The sequence below is a fragment of the Eublepharis macularius genome, chromosome 9 (genome assembly GCF_028583425.1).
Source record: "Eublepharis macularius isolate TG4126 chromosome 9, MPM_Emac_v1.0, whole genome shotgun sequence".
Lineage (NCBI taxonomy): Eukaryota > Metazoa > Chordata > Lepidosauria > Squamata > Eublepharidae > Eublepharis > Eublepharis macularius.
In genome coordinates, this window is record NC_072798.1 from 51,481,462 (window position 1) to 51,498,994 (window position 17,533).

The following is a 17,533-nucleotide window of genomic DNA, read 5'->3' on the forward strand; positions in this document are numbered from 1 at the left end:
AAAATTGACAATATTAATGATGGTACATTAGCACAGAATTGCAATCATGGGATTCAATTGCATGGAAGTGTTTGTGGAAAAAGTTGACAGAGCAGATTTTTCTCCACCTTCCCGTTTCTCAAGCCTCCTGCTGTCCATCCTTAAATTCCTCTCTGAGGATTGGGAGAGCCTCACAAGCAAAATGTGCCATAGTGACAAGAGAGAATCCAGTAATACTGCCTCCCTCTCTCTCTTCTGCTGATGCAAATCATAAGTAGAAGAGGGAGAAGGCAAGAAAGATCCACTCACACACATAACACATGATGCTGCCTTATGTTGAATCAGACTATTCGTCCATCAGAGTTGGTATTGTCGACTCAGACTGGCAGTGGCTCTCATAGTCTCCAGAAGAGGTGTTTCACTTCATCTGCTATCTAATCCTTCTTACTGGAGATGCAGGAATTGAACCTGGGACCTTCTGCATGCCGAGCAGATGCTCTACCACTGAGCCACTTTCCAACTCCTTCCTTGAACTCTTCTGTTGGCTCCAACCCATAAACTGTGGATGCATTCGTTGTTTTTACTTAGAAGTTCAACTTCTGTACTTTGCTTACAAATTTGGAAGTTCAGAAATGAGAGAAATAAGCAATTAAACTTTTAAAATAGTCAATAGGGAAACGTGTTGGTGTAAAGGAATATTATGGGCTAGAAGGGTGATAATAAGATTTCTGGTATTCTGCATTAATTTTAATCTCCATGTATGAAAGAAGCATGGGTTTTTGGATTTAAAGGTTTCTTATAGGTCCAGAATTTTATGAATAATGAAATGGTATAATTCATTGACAACTTCATAACATTGGTATCAACCGATCTGTACAGTGTTCCTTAGTTCAAAACCTAATAGCATTTATATCATTTATATGATATAATATAGTATTTAGCATTTATATGGTTCTTTATAGCATGGAATAAGTTTCTAATACGTTATCTGTGTTTATAATATCCCTGTATGATTAGTATCATTATGCACGTATTGCAAGGGGGAAGGGAGTTGGGACTGAGAGCAGCTTCCATAATACCATCTAGTAAATGACAGAGCTGAGATGTGAACTAGAGGTGTTCTGATTTTAGCACTATACTACACTTACTTGTTTTCTGTAAACGTTGGTATCGATTGGTCTATGCATTCATATCCTGTTCTTCCCTGAGGAACTGAGGGTAGCATACCTCAGTTCTTTTCCTTCAACATATTATATCCCACAACTGTCCTGTGATTTAAATCATGCCAAGAGAGTGTGACCACCTTAAGATAAATCTATAAGCTTTACGACTGACTGGGAATTAGAACCTTAGTCTGCCAACTTATAGTCTAACTACAATATCACACTGGATACCAGAGGATGGTTTATCACTGTTCATAATAAGCTATATTTTAATTCAGCATCATGTTTAAATGTCTTATAACATGTTTGCACATTTTGTCATGTAGCATGAGAATGTATCGCTAAAACAACAGATAGTGTCTTTAAACAAAGAACTAGAAATTACAAAAGAGAAACTGCACACAGTTGAACAAGCTTGGGAACAATCAACAAAACTGGGCAAGTACATTGTGTATTATGATTATTTTATGGTAAAAATAACAATGCAATTTTAGACTCTCTGCTAACCTATCTTAGAAACTCGATTTGAATATATTTCTAAATATGCAGCAGAATTTGGGTCCAGTGGCACCTTAGAGACCATCAAGATTTTCAGAGCTCCCTTCACTCATGTCTGAAAGAGGGAGTGCTGACTCTCCAAAGCTTACACTCTGAGTGTCTCTAAGGTGCCACTGGACTCAAATCTTGCGGTTCTTCTGAACATCCTGCCTGTCATCATTCAGAGTTTCACCTCCATGCCTCTGAACGTCTAAATGGCAGATTTTCTTCCTTTCACCACACCAAAGATTAATTGGGGAAGAAGGTAATTGGCTACTCCTGATAAGCTAAAGAAAAAGAACGAGCAAACTGACATTTTCCATGCAAAGTGTATGTCGTAGATATTTCATGTGAAGTTTGGTTCTTGTGGTGTAGTCTTAAAAAAATTCAAACTTTGGATTTTCACATAGCAGAGGAACTCAGTGGGTCAGAAGTTTGATGAGAATCTTAAACTGGCATTTGCACAGCAGGCTGAGTTTAAAAAACAAAGGATATTAATAGAAGTAAATGAGCACATCTCAAAAGACCTCTGTAGCCATCAATCATATACACTTTATTATCAAGGTTTCTTCCTTATACGAAGAATCACTACAGGCAGTGGGTTAGACTTTACTTCTTAAATGAAATTTCCTGTCCTACAAGAGTTGGGCAAGAGCTATTTTAAAACTGTGAACTTCTTTGGGAATAGCTGAACCTACCATGGACTAGAACTAGCATAAATGATTTTAATTTTTTTTTACTTCATTTATACCCCTCTCTCCCCAATGGAGACCCAGGTTATATCATTCTCCTCTCCTCCCTTTTATCCTTGCAAGAGCCCTGTAAAGTAGGTTAAGTTGAGAATGTGTGACTGGCCCAAGGTCATCCAGTGAGCTTCCATGACTGAGTGGGGATTCGAACCTGATTCTCCCAGATCATAGTCCAGTGCACTTCAGTTTTCCTGGCATTTGATGGGAGTAAGGGCAGTTTAAAATTTGTAAATTTGGCTTGTATTCTATAATGTTTATTTTTATTCTCAAACAAAAGTGGTTGAAATTATGCATCATGTAATTATTAACTTTAGGGGAAGACAGTCCTACAGGCAAGGCCACAAAAGCCATAACCAACAGTGAGATTGTTTCTATTTCGAAGAAAATCACTATGCTGGAAATGAAGGAACTGAATGAGAGGCAGAGGGCTGCACATTCTCAGCGAATGTATGAACAGTTACGGAGCACATTAAAGCAAGTAGAAGAACGCAACTTCGAACTTGAGACAAAGTTTGCTGAGGTTGGCTGCTGAGCTTCGATTACACAGTTTGCCCACGAGATAAGAGAAGACATTAGGATGTTGGTTCCCCGTAATTAGCTTTGTGGGGGGGTTTCCCCATGAAATCCCATCATATTTTCCCCCTCTCTCCCTTGTTTTTTGTTTTGGTATATGAACTAGTGTTGATTGACCACTTATAGGTTCAATATATAGCATTTGTTGCTGTTTAAAAAGTCTGTTACCTCCTGTACATTAGACAGCCCAGTGTTACTTGCCATCATGGACCTTACTGACAGTATCCCGGTATTGATCTTCCTCTGGTCTTTGAGAAATGTAGTAATTTCTGATTCCTCAGCTAAGACTACATCCCCTGTGACTCTGTTTAGGGGCTGAGATCCAGAATTTGTTATCCAGCTTTATAACTGGATTTATGCTATTAAAAAAAATCTGCCACGGCAGAGACAGGCAGAAGAGCTGGTGGGTAGGAGGAGAGCACTGTAAGGCTGGTGGGGTTGAGGAGGAGGCAGCAGGCAAAATGGATTCCCATTCCATCCCTCCACTCCCCCTTCCCCCCACTGAGCTCCAAAAGAGCCCTTCAAGCCACTGTCGGCCACCTTTTTAAACTTTGCGAGCCTCACCACCCCCTTTGATTCAGTTTAGGAGGATTCTATGGTTTAATATTGGGATTCTCTGGGTTGACATAAGTTAGAGTGGGGCCTGCATTGGCACTGGCTTTTGGCCAGGGGTTGCCTTTGCTTAAGATTTCCCATTGCCTGGAAAGCCTTGGAAATGTAGAGTGAATGGGGGCAGCTTGTTCAAAAGCCTATAGAATTAGGCCCTGGGATCTAATATTCCTGAATCTTGGTGGGAGGTGGGGTCTTGAATGGACAGGGAGAAGTAGTTCCAAAGAGTTTATTGTCTATAGCCATAGGCCGTCACAATTGACCAAACATCAACTAATAAACAGTTAAATCCATTATCACAGTTTGTGAAGGTTAGTTAAATTGTAATTAAAATTGGGCTTTGGTTGATTTCCTAGCACAAATGACTTGTGTCCCTCTTTTTTAAATATAGAATTAGGACCTCTTTTTATGGAACTTTTTGTCTTCAGGTTGACAGGAACAGTATGTTGGATATTATAGGCATGTGTTAAAAATTGCACGTTTTACTTTAAGCAGAGCAAGCACCAGATTGCATGCATTTTAAATGGAAATGCATGGATTCCTTAATATGAATGCACAATTTATATCTGATGCACTTTGTGTGTGTGTATGTATTCCAGTATTTCTTTCTAATTACAAAAGGTATTATCAACCATCAGTTTGGAAAGACTGTCCCATGTTATATGCTAGTACAATTGGAATGAAGCAGGCAAAAGGGGAGCATTGTATGGTGATCCACACTCCTGTGTCATAGCCCCATGCGCCCTCCTGTTCCTATCCAGTACCACAAACACCTGATGCCGCAAACTGGCTACTTAAGTACTAAGTATTAGCTGAATATTGATGCGTGTCATTCCCAGGTATCTTAACTGAATTTGCCTTGTTTCTCAGCTTACAAAGATCAACTTTGAAGCCCAGAAGGTAGAACAGTCCTTGCGAGATGAACTGTCAACCAGCGTGAGTAAAGCAGTGAGTGAGGCAGACAGACGTCGAATTATGGAGCTGGAGAAGAGTGAAACTGAACTCAAGATTGAGGTATCAAAGTAAGTACTAAAAGTTTATTCTAGCTACAGTTCTGTGTGGGAGAGGGCATGCTGGCTAGCATCAAAAGCTGGTTGTAATCCTCCCTCTCCCATATGAAAAACCTCCACTTTGGAGAAAATAGCACCAGCAATCTTTTCACCTTTAAAATAGTTGCTTTTAAATCAGCCCCCTCGCCCCAATTACGTTTTGAACTTCTGAAAGTTTGAAGCGTACTTATGAGTTCTAAAAAAAAAGTTTGAAAATTGTGCGTTCATGCTCCTCTCTAAATGTGGCTCTCTAGAATGTGGTTTGGCTAGCAGTAGCAGTAATCGCTAATACCTTGAATTGGGCTCAGTAACTTATACCTGTAATAGGTTACAAAACATCTCACTCTTTACTAGTAGCAATAGGCTTTTCCACCATTATCTGAAAACATAGTTGAAATTCAGATTTATAAAAGACACAGGTGCTATATTCGAGGAGCAGCAGTTTACTTTTGACCTCTTACAGTATTATTTCCCCCCTTGTTTAGATAAAGTGATTATAGTATTTGTACAATGGTATATTAGAATGAGGTTGTTTGTAAAAAACATAACCCTATGCCCAAAGAATATGTCACTACCAACATGACAATGAATTCAGAGCTATTTTCTCATAATTTGAAATATCTGTTAGGTTAAGAGAACTTTCGGACATTGCCAAAATGCAAGTTGATGCTTTAGAGAATCGCCAGCAATCCAGAGAGAAAGAAGTGGAATCCCTTAGAATGCAAATTTTGGACTATCAGGTATGGACATTACTGTTCAACATAGCCATAAACTGCAGCAATAAAAAAGCCAAAATCTTACATCTGCTTTGAATAAACATTTCATGTATTCTTATTTTATTTGTCATCTAGGCACAATCAGATGAAAAAGCACTTATTGCAAAACTACATCAGCATATTGTAGCCCTTCAGGTTAGCGAGTCTACAGCTGTGGCTAAGTTAGAAGCCACTACATCAAAACTTCAGAAGATGGAGATTTCTAATCTACGCCTAGAGCAGAAATTGGATGACAAGGAGCAAGCACTATATTACGCACGGCTGGAAGGGAGAAACAGAGCCAAACATTTACGGCAGACTATTCAGTCTCTGCGGAGGCAGTTTAGTGGTGCTTTGCCTTTGGCTCAACAGGAGAAGTTCTCGAAAACTATGATCCAGCTTCAGAACGACAAACTTAAAATAATGGATGACATTCAGCATGCTGAGCAAGAGCGCCGAAATTCAGAGAACAAAGCACTGGAGTTGGAGATGAAATTAAAAGGCTTAGAAGAACTAATAGCCACATTAAAAGATACACGAGGAGCACAAAAGGTTGGGGATATAACAGTTTAACATAAAATATAGCTTTCTGCATTGTTTTTTTATGCAATTCTCCATGATTCACGTCTCAGAGTAGGGTGGGTTTTTTCAATGTTGTGACTGATAAGAGGCAGAAGTCGAAGAAGTTGTGAGCCTCACTACTCAACACGAGTCATTCTTCATGTTGATTGATTGTTCATTGAGACACTACAACTTAATTCCCTGGTTCAGTTATTTTCAGGAATTACAAAACAAAGTATGAAGCCCATAGGTCCTACTACTGTTTTGCTTTACTCTGTCCATTCCCAGCCATGGAATGAGAATGAGATTTGCTGGCTCTTCTTCTCCCTGCTCAGTTATTGCTACCCCGTGAAGAATTTGAAGAGCTCATTAGGGCAAATCAGTACAAAAAATTGTGCTTTTAGAAATAAATGTTACATTTTAAACTCTCCACAGCAGAAAGGATTGTGTTGCCCATTTTGGTATGTATTGGGTCCTAACACCCAGTTTCAGTTTCAATTTATTTTGATACAACATCAATTTAGAAACAAATTTTTGATAAGAAGGGACAGTAGAACTTCCACAGTATGATATAGACTTATATCTGCCACTATATTCAACATGAGTTGTAATGCACTTCCTATCACTAAATTTCTTTTGTGTTCCTATGTAATTATTTGAATTTGGACTAGAATGCAAAATTCATCAGATGTATGCACATGGTTACCATTTTGAGTATTGGGGATTACCCATGTTATTTTACAGCCATCTCTCTTTCCTTCTCTTAGTCAATCACCAAATTCCCTTGAGTTTGGGGAATGGTTTATGGGGAACATGGGAAGTTATTTTGGAAAGCTCAGACTGCCACTGTGTGTCAGCCTTACTTAATCCTCCACTCTGAATATTTGTCAAGATTCTTCTCAGATTGTAGAAGCTAATTTTCTACATTTGCTCTCCTGCTCCACATCAAATCTTACTTCTTTGCCACTACCCACCACCTTCTGACTGGAGAAAAAAAGACTTAGATCACCATTCCCACTCATACCTCATGAAGGGAGCTTGACTTTAGAAAGATGAACTCGAACCTTGCTCATCTAGTTTTCCACTGTATTGGATCGGTAGCTGTGGCCAACCAAAATGAGCCAGTTAATCTCTTAAATGCCTTAGTGCTTCTTGCTGCAGCAGTTTGGCACTTAGATAGTCAACAAGAAGCAGTTCAGCTTGTTCTTTAAATTATTGCTGTCAGAATTTTACCAGTTGTTGTGTGTTATCAGGTAATTGAATGGCATATGAGAATTGAAGAGCTTCGTCTTCAGGAGCTCAAACTGAATCGTGAATTAGCCAAGCAAAAGGAAGAGATTAAATATTTGAACAACGTAATTTCTGAATATGAATGCACAATCAACAATCTGGAAGAAGAACTTGTACAGCAAAACAAGGTACAGAAAAGGTTCTGGTGTTGGCCTATTGTACTGAAATATCTAAATTGATTTTTAAATAAAATTACTGCAGGTATAACTAGAAAAAATAGGCCCAAATATGGTGCATATATCTTTAAAAATATATTATGTTTGTGTTACAATCAAATTATTTGATACAAAATCATTATTTAATACATCAAACAAATTCTTACAGTTCCATGAAGAGCGCCAGATGGCCTGGGATCAGAGAGAAGTAGAATTGGAACGGCAGATAGATATATATGACCGGCGGCAAAATGAAATATTAAGTACTACTCAAAAGGTACCTATGCTGTTTTTATTTGAGTTGGGTTTATTTTGTACTGATTCAGTTATCAGAGGCAGCTGGATTTCCTGTACTCTTTCTACAGTTTGATGAAGCTACAGGAACGATTCCGGATCCTGACCTGCCACTTCCACATCAGCTTGATCAAGCTCTGAGGAAAATTAGAGAACATGTTAGAACAATCCTGGGAATGCAAGCAACCTGCAAATCCTTAGAAGAGGTAATTGGATCATAGGCTTTCAGAGTTATCTGAAGTTACCGTTCTTCAGGCCAGCTTCTTTCTCTTCCACTGTAGAAATGGAAATGCTGTAAGATATTTCTGTTGTTTAATGCCTTTTGCTCATGAAGACAAGAAAGAACTTAGAATTAATACTGTGTGTGTCCGAGGGGCGGCGGCGCCACGCCCTCGGACTCCGCGACCCCCACCCCCTCCCTCACCCCCGCCCGCGGCGAGGCCTACCTGCGGCCCCTGGAGACGGCCGGGAGATGCGCCGGGAGGAACGCCGGTGGGGCCGCGGAAACGCCGCACAGACGAGGAGGCCCCTTCAACCCCCCGGCGGAGCTGACGGCCGCGGCCGCCGACCCGCCGAGGCCAGGAGCCCGGCGCCGAGCAGCAAACGGCCGCGGAGGGAGAAGGCCGTCATCCCGGCCGCGGCCGCAGCCCCGGCAGCCAGGGCCCGCGCCGGCGGGACGCCGCGGCCATGGGCGAGGCAGGGAGCGGCCGCCCAGGAAGCCGGGCCGCGGCGAGACGCCCGCGCCGGCGCAGAGCCCCAAGGGGAACTACAACCCCCAGCATGCCAAGGGAGGGGGCGGGCGCAGCCGGCAGAAGGGCAGCCCGTGCAGCCATCCACCGAGGCCAGCTAGAGGGGGAGGAGGAGACAGGGGGCAGGGCAGGGAGGAAGAAGGGAGGGAGCAGGGACAAGGCAACCAATGGGGCCAGGGCGGATGGGGCATCAGGATGTGGCCACGCCTGGCCCAGGTGGTGGGAATGGCACTGGGGGCGGGCACTGGAAGGGAAGGGTGGGGTTGGCCATAAGGGGCGGGGGTATTTAGGGAGGTGAGCCCCCAGGCCGAGGAGGAGAGAGTCACATGTGACTGGGCCAGTTCATCCTGATGTTGGAAGGGTGACTGGCCGGGTGGAGCTAATTGCTGGCTGGCAGCGCCAGACCAGACGGTGGCCGCCCATCTGAGGCCTTAAGGGGGACTCGCCCAGGGGCCAAGCCGGCCCTCACTCAGGGAAACCTCCCCCACCTCCTGACAAGGACCCAGCACGGACCCGCCGGGGGCGTCCAGCGCCGACCCGCCGCCACCCCCGCCACAAGGGGGCGCCCACGCACCTGACAAAGTGGTGGAGAATGCAGGCACTGATCCTGCTGTGAAGCGGCCGGTGCCACGCCTACCCGCCCCGCCAGGGTGGTCCCGCACACGGAGCTACCTACGCCCGTCGACTTTCAGGCCATCCCCGCCGGGAACCCCCCTCCGGACCGACCCTCTAGAGCCCATGGATCAGGCGGCCGCCGGCGCTGCTGCGGCCCCCGGGCCCACCGGTCCGCCCGCCCCAGATTTAGGCCAGCTGGGCCAATGGATGGCGGAACAGCAGGTGCGGCTCCTACGAGACCTGACTGCTCAACAGCAGGAGTCCCAGGCCACCCTCCTACGCGGGTTGGCCCAAGCCCTGGGCGGAGGAGGGGCCGGCGCACCGCTTGGCCCGAGTCGAGGGACCCCCTTCCAGTTAACGAAGCTGGGCGAGACGGACGAGATTGACGCCTACCTGGAGGCGTTCGAACGAACCGCGGAGGCCGCCCAGTGGCCCCAAGCCCAGTGGGCCTTCATCCTCGGACCCTACTTGACGGGGGAAGCTCAAGCGGCCCTGCGAGCTCTGCCTAAGGAAGAGGGCGCCGATTACCGCGCCCTCAAGGCGGCCATCCTCGACCGCTATGAAGTGACCCCGGACTCTTACCGCCTTAAGTTCCGCGCTATCACCTATCGGAAGGTCGACCGGCCGCGGACCTTGGTCAACGCCCTCCGCGACGCTGCTCATCGCTGGCTGCGGCCCGCGACGGAGGGTGAGAAGGGGATTGTAGATCAGGTAGATCTGGAGCAACTACTGAACATCCTCCCGCCGAAGGCCCGCCAGTGGGTGGCCTGCAGCCGGCCAGCGACCCTGAAGGAGGCCACCGCGCTGCTCGAGAACTTCACGGCAGCAGCCGATCCCCGGGAGCCCCCCCGCGAAGTTGGCAGTGGAGGTCGCTCCACTGGTCCGGGATTTCGGGGCCCCGAAGCCCCCCGTACAGGAAGGGCCCGACCGGGCAACCGAGAAGGTTCAAGCGGTCCCAGCAGGCTAACGCCGTCGGCACCACCACGAGAGGGCACGTGGGGTCGCCCTCCACCAGGCCCCAACCGAGACGGGGCGCCGAAGACCGCCCGGGAAAACGATGACCGGGGGCCCTGCTTCAGGTGCGGCCAGCGCGGCCACTACATACGTGACTGCCCACTGATGGAGTGCGACGCGGGCTGGGAAGAGGCCTTCCCGGCAACAACTCCGCTTCCCCGCCCCCCGCCGCTCCTGATTCTGGTGGAGGTGGCGGGACGGCGGCTTTCGGCGTTCCTGGACAGCGGCAGCTCGGTGTCCATGATCCGCACCCGGCTGCTCCCCACCGGGCTACCGGTCGTCCGGACCGCCACGGTAGCCTGCTTCCACGGCCACTCCGAGACATACCCGGTGGTTCGCGTCCCCTTATCATGCCAGGGGCAGACCTGGGAGGTAGAGTTGGCCAGGGTCACCAACCTCCCCTACCCCGTACTTCTAGGCCGAGACGTTCCTGAATTCCACCGACACCTACAAGCCGCCCGGGGCCCCGAGGAGGCCCTCCCGGTGGAGAGACAGGACGACCATCCGGGACCCGCGCCACACCCAGGGGCCAACTTACCTGACTGGCCTGCCGACCCAGCGTTCGTCGCCAGCCAGACCACCGACCCTACTCTCGAGAAGCTCCGAGACACAGTGGCGGTGAGTGAAGGGATCGTACGGGACCCTCGGATGGCGGGGAGGCTGCCGCGGATAGTCCAAGAAGGGGGCGTGTGGTACCGACTCACGACGGAACGGGGTAGAGAAGTCCGCCAGCTCTTAGTGCCCCGGGAGTACCGCGAGATCGTCCTGCGGCACGCCCATGATCATAACTGGGCCGGGCATCAAGGGCCTCACAACACGCTGGCCCGGGTGCTGACACGGTTCTTCTGGCCGGGGGTGGACCAGGCTGTCAAGAGCCACTGCCGGACCTGCGAGACGTGCCAACGGACTTCGGGGAGACACCCGCCGCGGGCCCCCCTGGCCCCATTGCCCGTGATCCACAACCCCTTCGAGAGGGTAGCTATGGACTTTGTGGGACCCTTGCCCAGGACTTCTCGGGGCCACCGCTTCATCCTCGTCCTCATGGACTATGCTACCCGATACCCCGAGGCTATCCCCATGCGAACTATGCAGGCCCCGGGGGTGACACGAGCCCTTATTCGGTTTTTCGCCCAAGTGTGGTTGCCCCGTGACATCGTCACGGATTGTGGGACACCCTTCACGGCCTCGATCACCCGCCAACTATGCCGCACCATGGGGATACGCCAAATTTTCACGTCGATCTACCATCCCCAGACAGACGGCTTAGTGGAGCGGTTTAACCAGACCCTGAAGCAGATGCTCCGGAGGCTCGCCCACGACCGACCCGCGCAATGGGACCTGTTCCTCGACCCTCTCCTCTTTGCCGTGCGGGAAGCGCCCCAGGCATCGACGGGGTTCGCTCCGTTCGAGCTAGTGTATGGACGCAACCCACGCGGGATCCTGGAGGTAATGGAAGGGCAGTGGGCCACGGCCCCGGCCCAACCGGGCCAGCCGGCCCCCGAATACATCCGGGGCCTCAGAGAGCGCCTGGAGACCGTCCGCTCCTTGGCTCGGCAGAACCTGGAGAGAGCCCAGGCCACGCAGAAGGCCCGCTATGATCGAGGAACCCGGGCCAGGACCTTCCTAGAGGGCGACCGGGTTCTAGTAAGCCGCCGGGTCTTTGGACCGTCCAAGCAGGGGGACCCCTGGCAAGGCCCCTTCCGAATCAATCGAGTGTTGGGATCCCATTCCTACGAAGTACAGTGTGGGCCATCCCAGCGGCAGGCCAAACGCCTGCACGTCAACGATCTAAAAGAGTGGTGCGAACGATCGGCGGGGGAGTGCCAGCTGGCCGACGACCCGTTGGAACCAACAGACGGGGAACTCCCCTGGACGACGCGCCAACCAGAGGCCACTTCCCCAGGGATGGACGCTGCCCTAAGCCCCCAGCAACAAGAACAACTCCAAGCGCTCCTAAACGAAGTACCCGGCTGCTTCTCGACCCGGCCCGGACGCACCAATCTGGCAGAGCACGCCATCCCCACGGCCCCGGGGCAGGTCGCCCGAGCGACGTGGAGGCCCTTGCCCCGGAAACAATGGGACGCCGTAGCCCGCGAGGTAGACGAGATGCTACGCCTAGGGGTGATCCGTCCATCAACCAGCGAGTGGAGGAGTCCCATCGTCCTCGTGCCGAAGCCGGACGGGTCAGTGAGGTTCTGCGTCGACTATCGGGAGGTTAACAAAGTAGCGAAGTTCGACGCATACCCGATGCCCCGGGCCGACGTCTTGATTGACCAGTTAAGCACAGCCCGCTACCTCTCGGCTCTGGACCTGACGAAGGGGTACTGGCAGGTCCCCATGGCGCCGGGGGACCGAGAAAAGACCGCGTTTGCCACTCCCCAGGGCCTCTTCGAGTTTCAGGTGATGCCCTTCGGGCTGCACGGGGCGGCGGCTACCTTCCAGCGCTTGGTGGACCGAGCACTAACCCACTGTCAAGGATTTGCCACCGCTTACATCGATGACATCCTGATATACAGCCCGGATTGGACGTCCCACCTTCGCCACCTCCGGCTCGTGCTCCAGGCTCTCCGCAACGCAGGCCTCAAAGCTAATCCCACGAAAAGTCGTCTCGGCTTCCAGGAGCTCAAGTACCTGGGATTCCTGGTAGGACGCGGGCAGCTGCGTCCCCTCCCAGACAAAGTGGCCTCCCTCGAGGCTTGTCCCCGACCAGGGACAAAGAAACAACTACGCGGGTTCCTAGGGCTCGTCGGCTACTATAGTAAGTTCATTCCCCAGTACGCCAGCCGAGCCAGCCCCCTAACCGACTACTTGAGGAAGGACCAGCCGAACCGGGTCCGATGGACACCCCAGGGCCAACATGCCTTCGAGGACCTGAAGGCCGCCCTGTCTGCAAGCCCCGTACTCCGCAACCCCGACTTCGACAGGCCCTTCATACTACAAACAGATGCATCGGATGCAGGACTCGGGGCTGTCCTGTCGCAGGAGCACGAAGGTCAAGAACACCCCATCCTTTTCATTAGCCGGAAGCTGCAGCCCGCCGAGCGGAAATACGCCGTTGTCGAGAAGGAGGCACTGGCAGTTAAATGGGCCGTCGGGGCCCTCCAATACTATCTTGTCAACAACCCCTTCACCCTCATGACGGACCACGCCCCCCTTCTCTGGATGTCCCGGCTAAAGGACCATAATGCTAGAGTCTTACGGTGGTATCTATCCCTTCTTCCCTTCAGCTTTACGATCCGCCACCGCCCGGGGAAGTTACACGCCAATGCCGACTTCCTCTCCCGGATGTTCGCCGAAGACGGAAGGTCCGGCACGATGCTCAGGGGGGGGTGTGTCCGAGGGGCGGCGGCGCCACGCCCTCGGACTCCGCGACCCCCACCCCCTCCCTCACCCCCGCCCGCAGCGAGGCCTACCTGCGGCCCCTGGAGACGGCCGGGAGATGCGCCGGGAGGAACGCCGGCGGGGCCGCGGAAACGCCGCACAGACGAGGAGGCCCCTTCAACCCCCCGGCGGAGCTGACGGCCGCGGCCGCCGACCCGCTGAGGCCAGGAGCCCGGCGCCGAGCAGCAAACGGCCGCGGAGGGAGAAGGCCGTCATCCCGGCCGCGGCCGCAGCCCCGGCAGCCAGGGCCCGCGCCGGCGGGACGCCGCGGCCATGGGCGAGGCAGGGAGCGGCCGCCCAGGAAGCCGGGCCGCGGCGAGACGCCCGCGCCGGCGCAGAGCCCCAAGGGGAACTACAACCCCCAGCATGCCAAGGGAGGGGGCGGGCGCAGCCGGCAGAAGGGCAGCCCGTGCAGCCATCCACCGAGGCCAGCTAGAGGGGGAGGAGGAGACAGGGGGCAGGGCAGGGAGGAAGAAGGGAGGGAGCAGGGACAAGGCAACCAATGGGGCCAGGGCGGATGGGACATCAGGATGTGGCCACGCCTGGCCCAGGTGGTGGGAATGGCACTGGGGGCGGGCACTGGAAGGGAAGGGTGGGGTTGGCCATAAGGGGCGGGGGTATTTAGGGAGGTGAGCCCCCAGGCCGAGGAGGAGAGAGTCACATGTGACTGGGCCAGTTCATCCTGATGTTGGAAGGGTGACTGGCCGGGTGGAGCTAATTGCTGGCTGGCAGTGCCAGACCAGACGGTGGCCGCCCATCTGAGGCCTTAAGGGGGACTCGCCCAGGGGCCAAGCCGGCCCTCACTCAGGGAAACCTCCCCCACCTCCTGACAAGGACCCAGCACGGACCCGCCGGGGGCGTCCCGCGCCGACCCGCCGCCACCCCCGCCACAAGGGGGCGCCCACGCACCTGACAGTGTTTATTATTTCTAAGGTGTTTGTTAATTAAATAGTGTGAGGAGAATCTTGCTTATTAAAAATTGGAGGCAGAAATAGAGAATTGGAAGCAGTGGAACCAGTTTTTCGTATAACCATATACTCGTATAATTTCAAATAGTGGAATAGCCAGTCCAGGTCTCAAAAATAAAACTGGAATGCTTGGAATCGAGCCAGTTTAATCTTACTAATGTACATAATAGTCTAATTTAATTGGCTTGTGGACGCTGCTCATTTTTAGGCATCATAACATTTAAAAGAAATGAAATTATTATTCTTCATTTAAAATATTGTAATTGGTTTGATTTTTTTTCAGGCTATGTGCAAGATAAACTGCTACTGAAATGTAAAATAAGTAAATACAGGAATTAAAAATCCCCAATACATACCCTCCAAAGAAAACTTCTTTCTATTTCCAGTGCTGTTTCCCTTCCCTTAATTCACTCCTGCTTTCTTGCCCTTGCTTTAGTTCCTGAATCTTAATACCTCTCCTCACCGTGCCCACATTCTGCTCATCTATGAAATAAGAAGCAGAGGGTTTTTTTTTAAAATGATTATTTTTTTTCCCAAGCATTTTTTGAGCTGGGATTTCATTAAACAGAAGTAGAAAGCTAAACGTTGAAAACATTCCATTAAAGCATTTCATGCAAACTGTAGATTTTGTTCACATAAATACATATTATGAAGTTAAGAAATAATCTATAGTATTTCGAAGTAACATTGCACGATATTTATTCATTACTTCTTTGATAAATAGTTTCTATGCTTCCCTTATTGTAGAAACTGAAAGATAAAGAAACTGCTTTGTGGAAAGCAGAGCAAAATATCTTATCTAGAGACAAGATCATAAATGAATTAAGACTTCGATTACCAGCAGCATCTGAGAGAGAGAAGATAATAGCTGAGCTTGACAGAAACGAAGATGACTCTGCCTGTCCTCGTGCCTTGAAAATTGCACATCAAACAATTGCAAATATGCAAGCAAGATTAAATCAAAAAGAAGAAGTCCTGAAAAAGTACCAGCAGCTTTTGGCCAAGGCAAGAGAGGTATTATAATTTTATGTTTTCGTATGGGGCTGGTTCACGCTTAAGGGGGAGCATCTGTTCAAATGCTCTGGGAGCTTGGGACTCACTGCTTGGCAGTATTCACATGGAGCTGCCACTTGTATAAACTGGCACTTCCAGGTTAAGGTGGTATTCATTGTGTTTCCATGCTCGGAGCAAATAGTCCTTATTTGGCACTTCCAGGTTAGATGGCATTCCTTGTGTTTCCATACTTGGAGCGAATAGGCCTTGTTTGGCTTCATAAGGAGAGAAGGAACAGGATGTCTGGATAGTGAAGAGGGGTCAAAAAGTAAAAGCAGATCGCATGTTGAAGATGTTCATAGTGGGTCCCAGGTTTGGAAAATTTGAAGTCTTGAACTTAGTTTTTAGTCTAGTGGAATAGTAGAATAGTGGAATAGACATCTTATTTGGGAGCAGGATTGACTATAGAAACAAAGGCCTGGATCCAAAGAGTTCAAGCAGATCAGGTAAGTGGAAGGCACTTCCAGTCATTTATGGGTCCCCCCAATATTTGCTTCCAATCACTTGCAGTCCCCCATGCCACAAGGATCACTATGCCAGAGGATGACCATTGGATGGCTCATTTTCTACCATGCTTCCTTGCACTGCCTGCACAAAAGAATATCTATTCACATACGAAGGGGTAGGAAAATGGGACTTCTGCCCATGAGCACCATGCCAGGTGAATCAAAGACCGTGTGTCAATAATATTGGATGTTCATTTTCTACTATTAGGAGCAGGAAGAAATGGCAAAGAAACGTGAAGAGGACCTCAGAGTGCTGCATCAAAAGTTAGATTTACATACTGAAAATGCATTTAATAAGTTCAAGAAAACTGCATTGGTAAGTGTAAGTTTTTAAAAAGGAGGTGAAGGTAAGAGAAAATGAGAACAGGATGATGATGTGTGATAATTAAGTTTCACTAGTGCTTCATGGTTTTCACTTTTTTAATGTATCCCTTTGAATATAACTAGAAGTACTAGTTTTCACCTGTAAATCTTTTAGATCTCTATGTTCTGCATCATATAACACAATTTCTATGTGAGAAGTTGGTGCAGTTTGGAGTCTCTTATTAGCACAAAGATACAGTGCAGATAATGAAAATGGTAACAATTTCACAGATGTTGAGCAGGATGGATTTATACCAGAAGTAATAAAGAGTCCAGTAGCACCTTTGAAACTAACCAACTTTATTGTAGCATAAGCTTTCGAGAACCACAGTTCTCTTTGTCAGATGCATGGAGGGTATGAAGAAACTGGCCAGAGATATATAGGTGGTGAGGGAGGGGGGAGTAGATGCAAATCAGTTGCAAAAGTCATGAAAGAGGTGGAGTGCACAATTCATGCTGGGTGTGACCTCTCCCCTCCATTGCTCAATCTGAATGGAATGCCTGAAAGGCAGTTACTTCTGATAACGAGATAACCATCCAGAGTCTCTATTCAATCTAAGTCTGATTGAGTCAGATTTACATATGAATTCCAGTTCAGCAGCTTCCCATTTGATTCTGCTTTTAAAATGTTTCTGTTGAACTATGTAACGTCCTTGTAGATTGAAGTGTTCTCCGACTGGTTTCTGGATATTGCTATTTTTGATGTCAGGTTTGTGTCCATTTATTCTTTTGTGCAGAGGTTGGCTGATTTGTCCTATGTACAGAGGAGAGGGGCATTGTTGGCACATAAGGGTATATATCACATTAGAGGATGAGCAGCTATAAGTGCCAGAGATTGTGTATTTGACACCATTGGGTCCTATGATTGTATTTTCTGGGTAGATATGTGGGCAGAGTTGGCATCTGGGTCTGTTGCAGGATCTAGTCCCTGTGCTGGTGGCTCTGTTAGCCGGTTCATGGTTGTTGGTGAGAAGTCGTTTAAGTGATATACCCAAAGCGATATTCTATTTCTAAGTGTGCCACTATAATGAAAAAGACCTGGAGAATTATCAACTTTAGGAAGTATTTTTATAAAAACCTTTCTTGGTCTAGCCAATGATGGGAGTACTGCACTCATGTATCAGAATTTTGTTAAATGGGAAGAATTCAACAAAGTTAAGTGAGAAAATA

General features: G+C 48.9%; 1 protein-coding gene across 1 annotated transcript in view; it reads left to right on the top strand.

Annotated features, from left to right (window-relative positions):
• The window catches only part of CEP290 (centrosomal protein 290), a 73,767-nt gene that overhangs the window by 27,819 nt on the left and 28,415 nt on the right, over positions 1–17,533 (top strand). The window contains exons 26-35 of the mRNA XM_054989425.1: positions 1,469–1,580; positions 2,743–2,948; positions 4,481–4,632; positions 5,288–5,399; positions 5,511–5,966; positions 7,229–7,393; positions 7,590–7,697; positions 7,786–7,920; positions 15,189–15,455; positions 16,209–16,316. Coding sequence (XP_054845400.1) covers positions 1,469–1,580; positions 2,743–2,948; positions 4,481–4,632; positions 5,288–5,399; positions 5,511–5,966; positions 7,229–7,393; positions 7,590–7,697; positions 7,786–7,920; positions 15,189–15,455; positions 16,209–16,316 — 1,821 coding nt within the window. The remainder of the gene's footprint in view (positions 1–1,468; positions 1,581–2,742; positions 2,949–4,480; positions 4,633–5,287; positions 5,400–5,510; positions 5,967–7,228; positions 7,394–7,589; positions 7,698–7,785; positions 7,921–15,188; positions 15,456–16,208; positions 16,317–17,533) is intronic.